We start from the raw sequence: 14,802 nt of genomic DNA on the forward strand, positions 1-14,802 counted from the left end.
TGATTTAAAAGATTAAAGCCATACTAACAATAAGCAGATTTCAGAATCCCCTAATCCAGAGCTTCTTCAATACCATTAACTACTTTACACTGTCAGGTGTTCAGAGACAACGAAGAGATTCTGCCGTTACACAGCTACGAATTAATCTCTTTTCAAAACCAACATGCAAAGTCTCAGAGGCCCCTTCCATAATGCAGATGGATTAGCACAATAATGCACGCTGCACTCTGTGTTTGGAAAGAACTGCGTTTCAGACACTGACCCAGGGAGAGCCACAAAGTAAGTTAGAAAAGCCGAGGCTCAATGACAACTTGGAAACTGGGATTCCAGCGAGACTTTTAAAACAGTGGCGGATCCACAGTGCATCTGGAAGCCACTGGCTCCTGACAACCACAATGATGACTAATCACCACCACTTAAGATCTGCCCATTACCTATCTATCTTCCTTTGTTTTCCTCTGTGCTAATAGGATCCTTGTGTTTTGAATACCATGTAAGAGGAGGAAGCAGGAAGCAGGAAGGGAGTGTGAACCAGCAGGTAATTTTAGGACAGGGGTGGGAAACTGTGAACCCCAACTTCGCCCAACCACAGTCACCATGGCCAACGCTCAGGAAAAACAAGAGCTGTGGTTCAAAACCATCTGGGGAGCCACAGCTTCCCCATCTCTGCTTTAGGGTAATAACCCTGATCCCAAGCTCTGCCTGGAGTTTGGGTCATGCACATGCATGTTTGGCCTGGGGCAAGCTATATACATCATGCACTAATGCACATGACACACTGACAATGACTGCTCTTTCTAAAGGAAAGCAGCCTGTTTGAATCTAGAACAGTGTTTCCCAAACTTGCGCAGCCAGCTATTTTTTGAGACTACAGTTCCCATCATCCCGGACCACTGGTCCTGCTAGCTAGGGACGATGGGAGTTGTAGTCCAGCAAGAGCCAGAAACACTGATCCAGAAGCCTCGGGTGACCAGGAGGTGCCTCATCATTCCTCCATTTTTTCTTCTGCTGGCCATTTATCCTTTCCTCCAAACTACCCTCAAGATCCACATGTGTATACCAGATGTGAGGGGGGAAGGAAGATCTTGAATAAGAAGATGGCCCATCGGAAATGGTAAAGGACCCTCCCTCTACTCACGGCTTCTCTGATAAAATTTGCTGCAGCTGCATTGCGTGCATTTCTGTATAACATGTTGTTTGCCCCTAAGTATAGAGATCCCATTTGTTTCTTATACATCACTGTGTTGTTCTCTAATACCCAAGTGTGAGTGGGTGAAGCATATATTTCATTCTTTGGGTGCCAGCTTGACAAATCTGCACATTTGCTTCCAGCATTCTTATATATTAAAGCTGTGAAAAACAGATGAGCACACACTTTGCAAATCTCCATTGCGCACTTTGTTTTCCAGGAATGCAAGGGGATATATTGCCAGAGTGCATTGTGCAAGTTTGTGGGATTAAAAAAATCACAACAACACCCAAACAAACATGTTTTGGACAGGTATGAATTCACTCAGAGACTTCATAACTCCAAGGCTAAGAAACTGCCTCCCAAAATAGCTTCAAAAACATATTGATTTTTTAAAAACAAAAAAAGCACATGCTATTTTGCCACTAACATCCACGAAGAAGAAGAAGAAGAAGAAGAAGAAGAAGAAGAAGAAGAAGAAGAAGAAGAAGAAAGTGGCAGCAATGGGATACTTTTTAAATGGTATATTTGCCCACTGATATCAGAACCATCTCTACCATTAGGTAAAGTGAAGAAGCTGCCTCAGGAAGCGGAAACTTGGGTGGGGGCAGGCAGCAGCAATGAAGTATTGGAAGAAACAGTTGAATATGCTACACAACGTGCCTTGAACCTTCAAGCCAGCCTGCCATCCTCTGGTGTGGTGAAGGGAAAATTAAACTAGCAGTCCAGTTGGTTTCAGTACGTGTAATGGAGAGGGGCACCATCTTGATCTTCACCTTTATTCACAACGATTTACATGTCACAAGGAGTTGACTTCCTAGGTAATGTTGTTACAAAAAAGAATCTCACTCATCTTCCCCACAGAAAGAAGGGGAAGTTGCTCCCTCCCATCTGGATCTCACCTTTTGCAGACTATTATGGAAGCACAAAAAGACATGCTTTTCTCTGTATCAGGGCTGGAAACAGCATGGGAAGAATAAGAAACCCACCAAAGGGCCAAGAACATCACATTCAAGGGAAGCAAGTGGCAAGGAGACCATGGCAAAGAGATATGAAGAAGGGTATAATGTCAAAAATTAAAGAACTTAAAATAAAAATCCTAGCAAGGCGTCCTTCCCCTCCAAAACAAATCGAGCAAAAATTCTGTGTCATGTTCTATCTAACCTAGTGGTACAAGTAACTTTCGTTATTGTGATTTGCAGGGCATTAGGGCCATCCATAGACAGATGGGAAGCAGCAACATCATGGCAGGGGGATTGGACACCACTGCTTTGTGACAAATTACCTTCCTGATCGGACCTCATTAGAATATAGCACTCTGCCTGTTTAACTGAACACTTTGTTGCAAACTAGGAGATGGTGGAAGCAGTGACCTTGGGAAAGGCTACCTCTAGCAAAAAGAGTCACGTCTTGTCTATCAAAAGAGAAGTGAACTCTAATAAACCAGGTATGGTATTTTTAAAATGTCTTTTTAAACCACCAAAAAGTCTATAAAAACACTCTCCTGATAAGGAACTGGCAACTTCATCCCCCAGTTTGGTGGGAAACCGTTCTCAGTTTAGTGCGCAGAGCTTTCCATTAAGATTTTCCACATTAACAAGTGGCATGGAAGTTCTTGTCCTGCGCAGTTTCCATGATTTTGTTAAAAATCAAACCCTGTTAGTGACCTTGTGTGTCAACCCCAGACACACACTTGGGGGTTGTGCTGCTCCTCCTTCCACACACACCTCTGTTGCCTTGCACAAAATTCACATGGACCTTATTTTCCCAACAAAGACGGCTCCCTCCTGGTTCCTGCCATATGGCAAGCATTTTGGACTATATCAAGGGGAAGTTGAGGTGTCACACCCTACATTTAGATTTGGGGTCCTCTGTTTTGAAATGGCAATTTCACACCAGGGCACTAAATAGCCAAAGCTGCCAGGATCTGACATATTTCTTAACAACAACCCCAAAACACTATAGCAACTAGCAAGTCAGTGGGGAATGTAATTTTCTTGAAATGTCCAAGTCATTTTGGGTAGCTAGTACATATATCTGAGGAGCAACTAGGCATGTCCTAACAAAACAGCACCGGTTTCCAAAGGATGCAAAAGACATGAAGTTACGTTTGAAGATCTATGTTTTGGCAGAGCAAATGTGAACAGCCAGTTATATTAGCAAGCGGCCATTTCATGCATGCCTAGCGCAAGCCAGTGAATTTTCAATGATTTGTGGTGGGCAATTTTAGTCTGACACTCTTTAAGCTCTCCGATGAATGTTACTTATATAAAAGGCCACTAGCAAATATCTACTGTCTGTTCAGACATCCGGTTTGGGAGAAAGTAGCTCTAATTTCAGTGTTAGGTTTAGCTACGCATTGAGTCCTTAAATGGCACAAAACATTCAATAGTCAGTAAATTTACAATGCAAAGGTGTGTAGAGTTCTTAATACAGCTCTTGGATTTGGAGAGAGATTACAGGTTTCCATTAAATTCTCTGTTTTAATTATGGAAGCAGTGTATCTCTTTCTCTCTCCAGCACAAAAACAAGCAAGCAAAATCTCCTTGCAACACACATTTTCTCTGACCAAAAGTGAAATGCCAATCAACCAAGCAGCTCGAATGCAACAGTTGTCATATGATAGGTAGAAAAGGTAATAATAATAATAATAATAATAATAATAATAATAATAATATACAATGGCCCTTCGTTGGATGATTGTTTGAGTTGTTAGAAGGCAATGAGAAGCAATTGTATGATGGTTAATTACAGTAATTTCACTATTTCCGAACAAATGAAAAACACAAGTTACATTTGAATACTGCATTGTGTGAAGGCACTCAGAGAAATATATACATAAAATCACACACACACATACATATATATATATATATGAATGAGAGAGGATATGTTTTGCCTAATTAAATGTATGAGGCCTGTTCTTCAGATAGGAAGGACAGTAGCTCAGTGGTAGAGCATTTGCGCTGCATGCAGAAATTTCCAGGTTCAATCCCTAATATCTCTACAGGTAGGTAAGGCTGGAAATGCTCATTGCTCTGAAATCCCAGAAAGCTGCTGCCAGTCAGTGTGGACAATGCTGAGCTAGATGGACCAAAGGTTTGTTTCAGCATAAGGCACTTCCTATATTCCTTTGTGAGCGGCAGGTATTGGCAACCCCCTCCCAGTGGCAAGTCCTGTTCCTGTGGCTCCTGTGTACTGGACTGTGTGCATGCTTAGGGCAGAGTAGAGGCATCACGACACAATATGCAAATGACCCATAGTATCCTGCACAACACACAAAAGTACACTTCATTCACCAGCCTTCTCAGCTACATATTGCAGTGCTATGCAAAAGGAGCAAGCCGTTTCCAGCTGAGCGGGTCTAAAGAACTGCAAGGCTGCTTCATCATGCCCAATGGACACCTGTTGATCATACATCACTATCAGGGATGGGGAGCATGTGGCCCATCGGATGTTGTTCAACTCCAATTCCTAGGGACCTGCTCTCTCCCCCCACCCACAATGATCAGGGAGTGGAGAAGGCCGAGTGCGGAGGCAAGCATGGCGTGGCTTCAGTGGCTGGCTCTTCTTCCTCCTGCCGCAGAGGGGAAAGAGGGAGGAAGCAGTCTCTGGTTGGTGGCAGCGACAGGAGGAGGAAGAGGCGGCCAGCCGTGGAACCCAGCAAGGTGCGGCACAACTTCAGCGGCTCATGGTTCCTTCTCCTGCTGTTGCTGCTGCATAACAGAAAGACGGGGAAAGCAGCCCCTGGCCGGTGGCGGCAACAGCAGGAGGAGAAGGCCAAGCACAAGAGGGGAGGAGCTGCTGGCCATTGAAGCCACACTGCCACTGTGTTTGGCTCTGGGCCCTAGCTCTTCCTGGCATCCTGACGTCACATATGTGTCATCAGCCCCCCCCCCCCGCATCTTCTGTGCAGGTTGGTGCTTCTGACAGCCAGTATGACCCATGCTCAGGGATGATAGGACTTGGAATCCAGCAAAATCTGGAGGTCCACATGTTCCCCTGCTGTAGAGTTTGGGGACCAATAATAATAATAATAATAATAATAATAATAATAATTTATTTATACCCCACCCATCTGGCTGGGTTTCCCCAGCCACTCGGGGCGGCTTCCAACAAAACACTAAAATACAATAACCTATTAAACATTAAAAGCTTCCCTAAACAGGGCTGCCTTCAGATGTCTTCTAAAAGTTTGGTAGTTATTTTTCCCTTTGACATCTGGTGGGAGGGCGTTCCACAGGGTGGGCGCCACTACCATGAAGGCCCTCTGCCTGGTTCCCTGTAACCTGGCTTCTCGCAGAGAGGGAACCGCCAGAAGGCCCTCGGCGCTGGACCTCAGTGTCTGGGCAGAATGATGGAGGTGGAGACGCTCCTTCAGATATACTGGACAAGGCCGTTTAGGGCTTTAAAGGTCAGCACCAACACTTTGAATTGTGCTCCCACCAACTAAACAGCAAGAAGTAGATTAGGCAATACCTTTAAAGTCTCCACATTACCTGGGTACTTCCTCTGAGGCACTTAGTAATGCCAAGCTCTAAGTATTATGCGTGGAACTTTTATTTTGATACTTGTATTCTGGCACTATTAAATGGGGCTGTCAAAAGAAGATTTGTAGTTCCTTAATTGCTTGACTTTTAAACAACCAACCGATTTTCATATTAAATTTGCATATTACCCAAACCGCCGTATGGGCGTGTTTTTAATATATCAAAGAAGACAGATTTTGTTTGTGAAAATTTAAGTGATCACTCACTGTTAGCAAGAAACGGGACCTTTAATATTTTATTGCTCATTCCTCCTTACCCAGAAACACACCGAAAGCAAAACAGCCTCAAAAATAAGTATTGTGCCATGAACTTACAGCCTCATGAATTAAAATTTGCCCCATCTCTGTTTCAAATTACCCTCTATGTATAAAGCAACTATAACAGTGCATTCCAGCGCATGACTACTCAATATTAAGTCCTTCTGAGTTCAATGGGACTTGTTCCCTGCTAAGTGTGTGCAGCAGGGATGGAGAGCTCCTCACCAGGTCTCCTCATTTGGCCCAGAAACCATGCCCATGTGCCCCAAATCTGATGTCATATGTGACATCAGCTGTGGAACAGGAACAGATGCAGCTGAATTGGCAACTGTTGTGGCCAAGATATGTAGAAAGCAGGAATGACATCCCTGTGCACCAGAAGTTCAGTCCTGCTTGTTTCAGGTGCGTGAGAGAGTTCCCTTGCACTTTTCCTTTCGCTGTTTCTTTAGAGGCAGCATTGAGACCCTCCATCTCATCCCTCCCTGATTTGCTCTAGGAAGGGAGAAGTTGGAAAGCCTCTCTGGCTGGGTAGGTGGTGGCAGAGCCAGTCAGGCAGCAGGGCTGCTAGCTGTAGCTGCCAGTTTCAGGTGTGGCCCCCTCCCCACAAAGCATGGGGTCTAAGAGAGGTGACCTTTCTCCACCACAACAGGGGGGTCCCTAACTGTGAGCATAGCTGCATCTTGTGCGTTGACACAAGTTTTCACACGCAGGTGAGATGGAATGGGTATACCCTAAATGGCCTCAGCCCTGTATACCTGAAGGAGCGTCTCCACCTCCATCCTTCTGCCCAGACACTGAGATCCAGCACTGAAGGCCTTCTGGTGGCCCCCTCAATGTGAGAAGTGAAGCTACAGGGAACCAGGCAGAGGGCCTTCTCGGTAGTGGCATCCACCCTGTGGAACGCCTTCCCATCAAATGTCAAGGAGATGAGTAACTATACAGTGGTACCCCGCAAGACGAATGCCTCGCAAGACGGAAAACCCGCTAGACGAAAGGGTTTTCCATTTTTCGATGCGCTTCGCAGGACGAACTTCCCTATGGGCTTGCTTCGCAAGACGAAAATGTCTTGCGAGTCTTGAGATTTTTTCCCGCTCTCCACCCCCTTTTTCTAAGCGGCTAAACCGCTAATAGCCTTTTAGCAGCTAATCTGCTAATCCCTTAAACCTTTAATAGCCGCTAATAGCTGCTAAACCGCTAATAGCGCTAATCCGCTAAGCCGCTAATAGGGCTGCTTCGCAAGACAAAAAAACCGCTAGACGAAGAGACTCGCGGAACGAATTAATTTCGTCTTGCGAGGCACCACTGTATAACCTTTAGAAGGCATCTGAAGGCAGCTCTGTATAGGAAAGCTTTTTTTATGTGCAATTATTTTTTATGTTTTTATGAGTGTTGGAAGCCACCAAGAGAGGCTGAAGCAACCCAGTCAGATGGGTATGATATGAATAATAAAATTATTATTATTATTATTAGTAGTAGTAGTGGTATTATGCAACATGGACAAAACAAGGGCATCTGTAACACTCTGGTAATGGTGTATTACCCTATGTAAAGCAGCCAATTTTATAGAACCATGGATATGACTGCAGGCATCAAGCCTTCTGCTGGTTCCATATTTCCTGGGATTAGAGAATCCATCTTCATTACAATTCACTAATTATTTCAATGATCTTTTAACATTCCTGTTGCTTTTCTTACAACAGGAGGCAGCTGTGGCTGCACTGCAGTCATTTCAAGCAACAACTACTACTACAACAATACTAAGCTGCCGCCACCATGGGAATCTGCAGCTATTCCTACTCCTTTAACTGGTTTATCAAGTGACAAGAGTGTAAACAGATCTCATTTCTCTGTTGACTAAGCCAATTCGAACAGATTTTATGCCTTTAGCAGCAGGAAGAAGAGAAATTGGCCAGCAGTATGATGTACACAGTACAAATTTTTATCTGTCATACCTTATATTTAACCCTAGGTAATTTTAAAGATGCTACACAGCAGTCGTAAAGTACCATTAGTGCTGGAATGTAGCTGAATAAATTCTAATCAGAGTAAACCCACTGAAACCAATGACCAAAATCAGTCCCATCCATTGATTTCAATTAGTCTGCTCTAAATATGAGCAGTACCATACAATTCATTGGGTGGTAAGCAATGCTAGTCCTACTCAGAGTAGACCCACTGAATTTAATAAACATTACTAACTTAGGTTCATTAATTTCAGTGGGTCTTTTCTGAGCAGGACTTGGTTGAATGCAACCCATTGGGCCAAATTCAACTAACTGGTCTCCTTATGGCCAGCCCATATAAGGGCTTCCCCCTTCTTCCCTCCCCACTGAATTGGCTGTGTGTGTGTGTAATTAAGTAAGTAGAACTGCTTACATATGGAGGAGAGGAGAGATTGTTCCATTGAGCAAGCAGGAATGCATGTGCTGACAACATGTGTGGCAGTGTGACATTGAATCCTACCTATTGTACAGGGTGAGTCTTTTAAAAGAGGCCCTGTGGAACAGGTGTACTCTGTATCCATGGGGCCTCTTTTAAAGGACTCACCCTGTATATTAGCTTGGGTTATGTATGCATGTATTTTATTTACTGAATTTATATTCCACTTTTTTCTCCAAGGAGTTCAATGTGGCATAGCCTGAGAGTAAGAGTCTTATGCTCTACCATATAGATACAGGCCCGGCTTTTTCCCAGTTGGATATGCAACATGCCGCCTCCATCCAAACTGTTACTGGAGGCTGAAGCCTCTAGGGTTAGGGTTGGGAGGCAATTTTCAGCTCCATCTGAAAGATGTCTACAAGCGCAGAGCTTCATTTATCTTCACACGAGTGAATAGCAGACATTCGCTTACATAGGGAGAGTAAAGGGTTTTTTATGTTCCATTCGGCGTTCCATAAAAAAAAGTTGGACTCCTTTCTGAAGGTTAAAAATCCATTATACACACTGCTATGGATTTACTTCACACACACTTTTAAAAGATATCCTTAATTTGGGATGGCTCCCTTTGCATCATGAAACGAGATTATTCTGATATGATATCTGATTGACTTTTGTTTCCTTGACTTTAGGATTTGCCAAACATCGCAAAAGCAAACAGGAGTCCAGGCTCATTTTATTATGCCTTGGACGTGAATTCTCATATGCAGCTAAGCAAAGATTAATCCATGAGCAGAAGCTTCCATTGGGAGAGCTGACGTCAGGACTTCTGAGCCGAAAGCAGGCACCCAAGTGGGAGCACAGCAGCGATCCCTCTGACCCACGTTATTATCTTTGCAGTGAGCAATTTATTTTCCTGAGCTCTCTGGGAATTAGTTACACCTCCAGAGCAAACCCCAAGAGTTTAGCTTCTAATCATTTTTGTTATCCCTCAGTAGGGCCCACAATCAGACACTTTCCTTGGACTTCCAGTTGAGGACAGGGTCAGTTCTTACCGCCTTTCAAATATGACTACCAGGTCCCTAACTCCAGAAGAGGTGCATCCACTATACATTATTTGGAAGAACTGTGGAGCTAAGTAATGGGCCTCTTAATCCCAGGATATTTTGTCAGTATTTTTGTACCTTGGAAGTCAAGCGCCTTGCTAGTTGAACATTTTGGCTCCCGAAGGTCACAGACGTTATGGTTTGACTGTTCCGGTTTGCAAACTATTTTAGGAAGCCAAACATCCAACAGGGCTTCTGCAGTTTCCGATTTGCTGCAGGAAGCCGCACTTTGGTTTCCGAACATTTTGGAAGTTGAATGGACTTCCAGAATGGATTATGTTTGACTTCCAAGGTACGACTGTTTAACAAGCACAGTCTGCAATGGCATGTGTGCTAGGGAAGAGCTACCGAGCCAACTCCCCAACACCAACATCGCTGATGTTTACCAGGATAGAAGTGGGTCAGGGCAGGGTGATGGTGAGGTTGGGACCATGCGAGTACATTGGCAGGACCACCACTGCTCACCACCAACCTGTCCCAACTCAACCCCATCAAGGTAAGCAGCAGCTAATTATAGAACTCCTTTGGAGTTTTGTGGGTATGTGTGGGGAAAGGAAAATGAATTAATTTGAGACACTTGGGTCTGAAGATTGGGGAAATATTGCTGAAGAGAAAGTAGAACAAGTTGGATGTCATCCTAGAGTGAGTTTTTTGAATAATTTCTTTTATGTAACTGACAGGTAGAAAACCAGAAGTCCTTGTCATTTCTTCTTCTTCTTCTTCTTCTTCTTCTTCTTCTTCTTCTTCTTCTTCTTCTTCTTCTTCTTCCCTTTCCTTCTTTTATCATTTTTTATTTATTTTTGTTTTGTTTTCCTGCTCTGGGCCATTATTGGGGTCCAAGGATTACAGACACATGAAGGTGATGGATGGTTGGGTGAAGGACATTGACTGAGTGAGAGGCAGGGAAGGGAAGATCTGCCAGAGTGAGCGAAAGGAAAGCTCCCAGGTGAGAGTTTGGAGGAGGGTCCACCACTTTCTGTGTGAGACAAGGGTTAAGATCCACCTTTGAGAGAGGACTCCTTCCTTCCTTCCTTCCTTCCTGTTTTTATTTAGATTAGTTTCTTTCATCTTACTCTATTATGAAAAAACTTACAGGGTGGGGGGAGTAAGCAGGGGCAATGCCTTCACATGTGCTGCTACTGAAACAAGCTATGACATATGGTCACGTTGCTCTGCTTCCCTGTTCACCTACTGGTTGTGTGAACAGCCTGTCATGGGCCAGATAGGGAAAATTGTGCCTTCTTATCATGTGACTCGTGAAAGAAAGGTAGGATGGAACATTATCACTGACAAATATTTGCTTTGAAGGGATGGTATGAAGGCACTGGCACACTATTGAACTTAGGAGGGAAAGGTGGCACACTTACATTCGCAGAGGAATTGCTGATCTCTACTTTGGACACGGCTGCTTGATACAAAGCCATCCTCTCCTTCAGTGAGACCACCTCCTGGGGCTCCTTGTTGCTCTGGCTAGTCCCTCCTGGTTGTCCACTGGCTGATTTCTTACCACCTACGGAACCTAAAACAGAACAAAACGAGACAAGAACACAAGGGTATGAAGAAAAGGATTATTTCTGTGTAAAGTAAGGAGGAAGTGGAATGGTTCATATTCATTTATTAATGCCTGCATTTATATACCCTTTCTATAAACAAAAGTCACACAGGAGCTAGTTTGGATTGGATTGTGGTATAAAAGTGTAACACCCGCAACAAATGATTAAAAGCCCCTAAAACACAATTAATGAGCCATTTTAAAATCCTTTTGTTTGTACCAGAGATAGGCAAAACTGCTACTTTCTTTGTTTTTTCCTTAGAGAATTATACAAACGACCACTGTGCTGCATCTATGCAATATTTCTATAGTGCGTAGATGCAGCTGTTTATTATATTTAGTACAATGAGCTGATTACCTGTTATCAGATTGTTTTACCTGTCTCTGGCCTGTCTCTGTTGTTTGTTTATTTGTGATATGCTTACCGGGCTGTTTTCCGATGATGTAAGCCGGCCTTACAATGGAAATATGGGTTATAAATGTTTTAAATACATGTTTTTAATGCTGCATGTGGCAGCTATGAATGAACAGGAGGCACCTATTGGTTTTCCTTGCGCAGGGGACCTTTCCTTGGATTCTCAAGGGTGTTCAACACCTACTGAATGGGAAAGCAGGATAGCGGTAACACCAGTTCCAGAAACTGGTTAAGGTTAGAAGGCTTCTTGCTAGAAAAGAGGGAAAATCAGAGGTTGCAGCAAAGGGAGAAACAAGACCTTCTGGGAGTTGTAACGCTGTGAACCCTTCCATCATAGGCTCAGGTTGTATATATGTGTAAATAAACCATATATCATAAAGACACCGCAGTCTCCACTGTGCCTCATTTCCAAACAAGATACAAACCCTGGGAAGCACCTGGGAATCTTGCTCTGCTCAGCTATAGGGGTGGTGTGCAACAATACAATAATGGACTGGATGACCCTTGGGGTCCCTTCCAACTCTACAACTCTATGATTCTATGAATGTGATCTCCACAATTCAGTCTTTTACTATTAATTATTTTGCCTGCAGGACTGTGATAAATCCTTCGCAATAATTAATTATTTTGACCTCCCTTGAAGTACTGCAAAATGAAGTCACTCTGCAGGGGCTGACTACTCCCAAGCCCACAGGTTGTCCCCTTAGTTCTGTAAAACTTTTTGTGAAAACGCAAAACATAAATTACTTCCTCTATTAGCCTCACAACCAGGTCAGTAATTTTCCTTCCAACCAGCAATTAATGAAATTATTCCTGTCAAATATGTGCATTTTCTTGTCATAATATGCTTTTTTATTTGCAGTTTAATGAGCTTAACAACCATTTTATTGAGCTCTTAGCTGGGCTACAATATAACCTTTTCAGCAGAGGGGAACAGGAAACCCAGCGTTTGTAAATTTGACCAAAAAATTTACCTATGTATTACACCTATGCTTGTTGATTTCAACCATACATTCACACTTTTCCAAGCGTGCGACTGAAATGAGCAAAATCACAAAAGACTATGGAGCCAAACACCATTTAGGATCAATTTATGCACTTAATGTTCCAGAAAGAACAGCCCCATTTTCATGCGCCTTCCATTCGACTCTTTAAGCACAATCCAGCATGTATCTACTCAGAAATAAACTCCACTGAATTCAATGGAACTTGCTCTCAGAGCATCGGATTGCAGCCTATGAGGGTTGCAGGTGATGTCATCATGATTTGTTACCAACACTACTTTGCTTTAAAAGTCCTTACATTTTTATTGGTGTTTGTTCCTTCCACTTTGATCACAGTAGGGGATGTGAGGCTGGGAAATTGTTACTGGCTCTCCATGCACAGCTGATGAGATTCATGAGTTTGCTAGGATTTTCAGCCTCTCAGTCATTTTCAGCCTCACTTTCTAACCCTGTCCTTTTGAAAGTTTTATTTCTTAGAACACAACTTTACAACAATAACTCCAGAGACGTGGTGGTGCTTCATACAGGATGGCATGAGTTGAGACACCAGTGAGCAAGGAGGAAGGAAATCTTGGTCTCACTACCACACAAATGCTGAAAATCCAAATATGTATGAGAAGCCAGTCACACAGACATTAGAGCAGCATTTCTCGAAATTGGGTCTCCAGCTGTTGTTGGACTACAACTCCCATCACCCCTAGCTAGCAGGACTGGTGGTTAGGAATGATTGGAGTTGTAGCCTAACAGCAGCTGAAGACCCAAATCTGAGCAACACTGTGTTAGAGTATGCAGAAAGATTGTTTTCTGCTGCTCCAGAGAAGCGGACACGGAGCAATGGATCCAAACTACAAGAAAGAAGATTCCACCTAAACATTAGGAAGAACTTCCTGACAGTAAGAGCTGTTCGACAGTGGAATTTGCTGCCAAGGAGTGTGGTGGAGTCTCCTTCTTTGGAGGTCTTTTAAGCAGAGGCTTGACAACCATATGTCAGGAGTGCTCTGATGGTATTTCCTGCTTGGCAGGGGGTTGGACTCGATGGCCCTTGTGGTCTATTCCAACTCTATGATTCTATGATTCTATTCTAAGCTTTTTTTAAAGGTTGCAATAAGGCATTAAACCAAGATCTGCAAAGCTGGACTTTGGGTACATACAGGTTCCCACAGTAAGAATGACATGAATTCCCTCTCCCACTGGCAGTGACAGCCTATAGGACTAGTATTAGTACTATAGTACTCAAAACACTTCTTGTTTTCTTGTCATTTAGTTATGCCCATTGTAGAATGTAAACTTGGTTTCATATGAGCTGTTCTATTTCCGTCTGGAAAGAGTATCCTGAAAACCTTTCAGGTTGCTCACTCACAGAGAACAGGCAATTGCATTCAAGAACAAGTATTTCGTTCTTTCTTATTCTCACTTCCACTTGTTATATTCAAATAGCAAGTAATGGTTGGAATTGGGAAAGGATTTCAGAGAAGCAGCTCTTCCAAGGACTACTGGTCCTGAGCACTATGCATCACCTCCAGCATCAAAGCACAAGAGTGGGAAACAAGATATTATTGTTGCATTAATTTTGTATGCTGCCCTATACCCATAGATCTTGGCGCTTCACAACATAAAATTACAATATAAAACATTATGCCAATAAAGGCCAATAAGGTAAAGGTAACGGACCTGTGGATGGTTAAGTCTAGTCAAAGGAGACTATGAGGTTGTGGCACTCATCTTGCTTTCAGGCTAAGGGAGCAGGCATTAGTCCACAGACTGCTTTCTGGGTCATATGACCACCATGACTAAGCCGCTTCAGGCACAACGGAACACCGTGACGGAAACCAGAGCACACGGAAACGCTGTTTACCTTCCTGCCACAGTGGTACCTATTTATCTACTTGCACTGGTGTGCTTTTGAACTGCTAGGTTGGCAGGAGCTGGGACAGAGCAACGGGAGCTCACCCTGTCACACGGATTCAAACTGCTGACCTTCCGATCAGCAAGCCCAAGTGGCTCAGTGATTTAGACCACAGCGCCACCCGGTCCAATAACAATAATATAAAACACACAAAATACATAATAAAAACAGAATCCAGCAGGGCTTTTCTTTATGTTCTTAAGATACAAATAGATTCCCTGCCCCACTCCCACCCCTTCTGATCAAAAGTGTCATAAACAAAATCTGGTAAGTTTACTTGAAAGGTGTGTCCATATACCATGAGCAGGGAATTCCTTTTTGAACTCTTGTGCTGTGTGTGGCACGTCCTCTATAATGCCATTGTTACTATTACCAGAATACTAACTTAGTTTAGTAGTTAGAATTTGCAAGATTTTTCATTGGTTCTCAAAATAGCTTACTGATATT

The 14,802-nt window shown here is 43.3% G+C and overlaps 1 protein-coding gene across 1 annotated transcript in view; it reads right to left on the reverse strand.

Moving 5' to 3' along the window:
• The window catches only part of XIRP2 (xin actin binding repeat containing 2), a 77,997-nt gene that overhangs the window by 44,616 nt on the left and 18,579 nt on the right, over positions 1-14,802 (reverse strand). Inside the window, exon 2 of the mRNA XM_083404269.1 lies at positions 10,846-10,997. Coding sequence (XP_083260395.1) covers positions 10,846-10,902 — 57 coding nt within the window. The 5' untranslated portion in view covers positions 10,903-10,997. The remainder of the gene's footprint in view (positions 1-10,845; positions 10,998-14,802) is intronic.

Source organism: Podarcis tiliguerta (genome assembly GCF_965153285.1).
Source record: "Podarcis tiliguerta genome assembly, chromosome: 1".
Classification (NCBI taxonomy): Eukaryota; Metazoa; Chordata; class Lepidosauria; order Squamata; family Lacertidae; genus Podarcis; species Podarcis tiliguerta.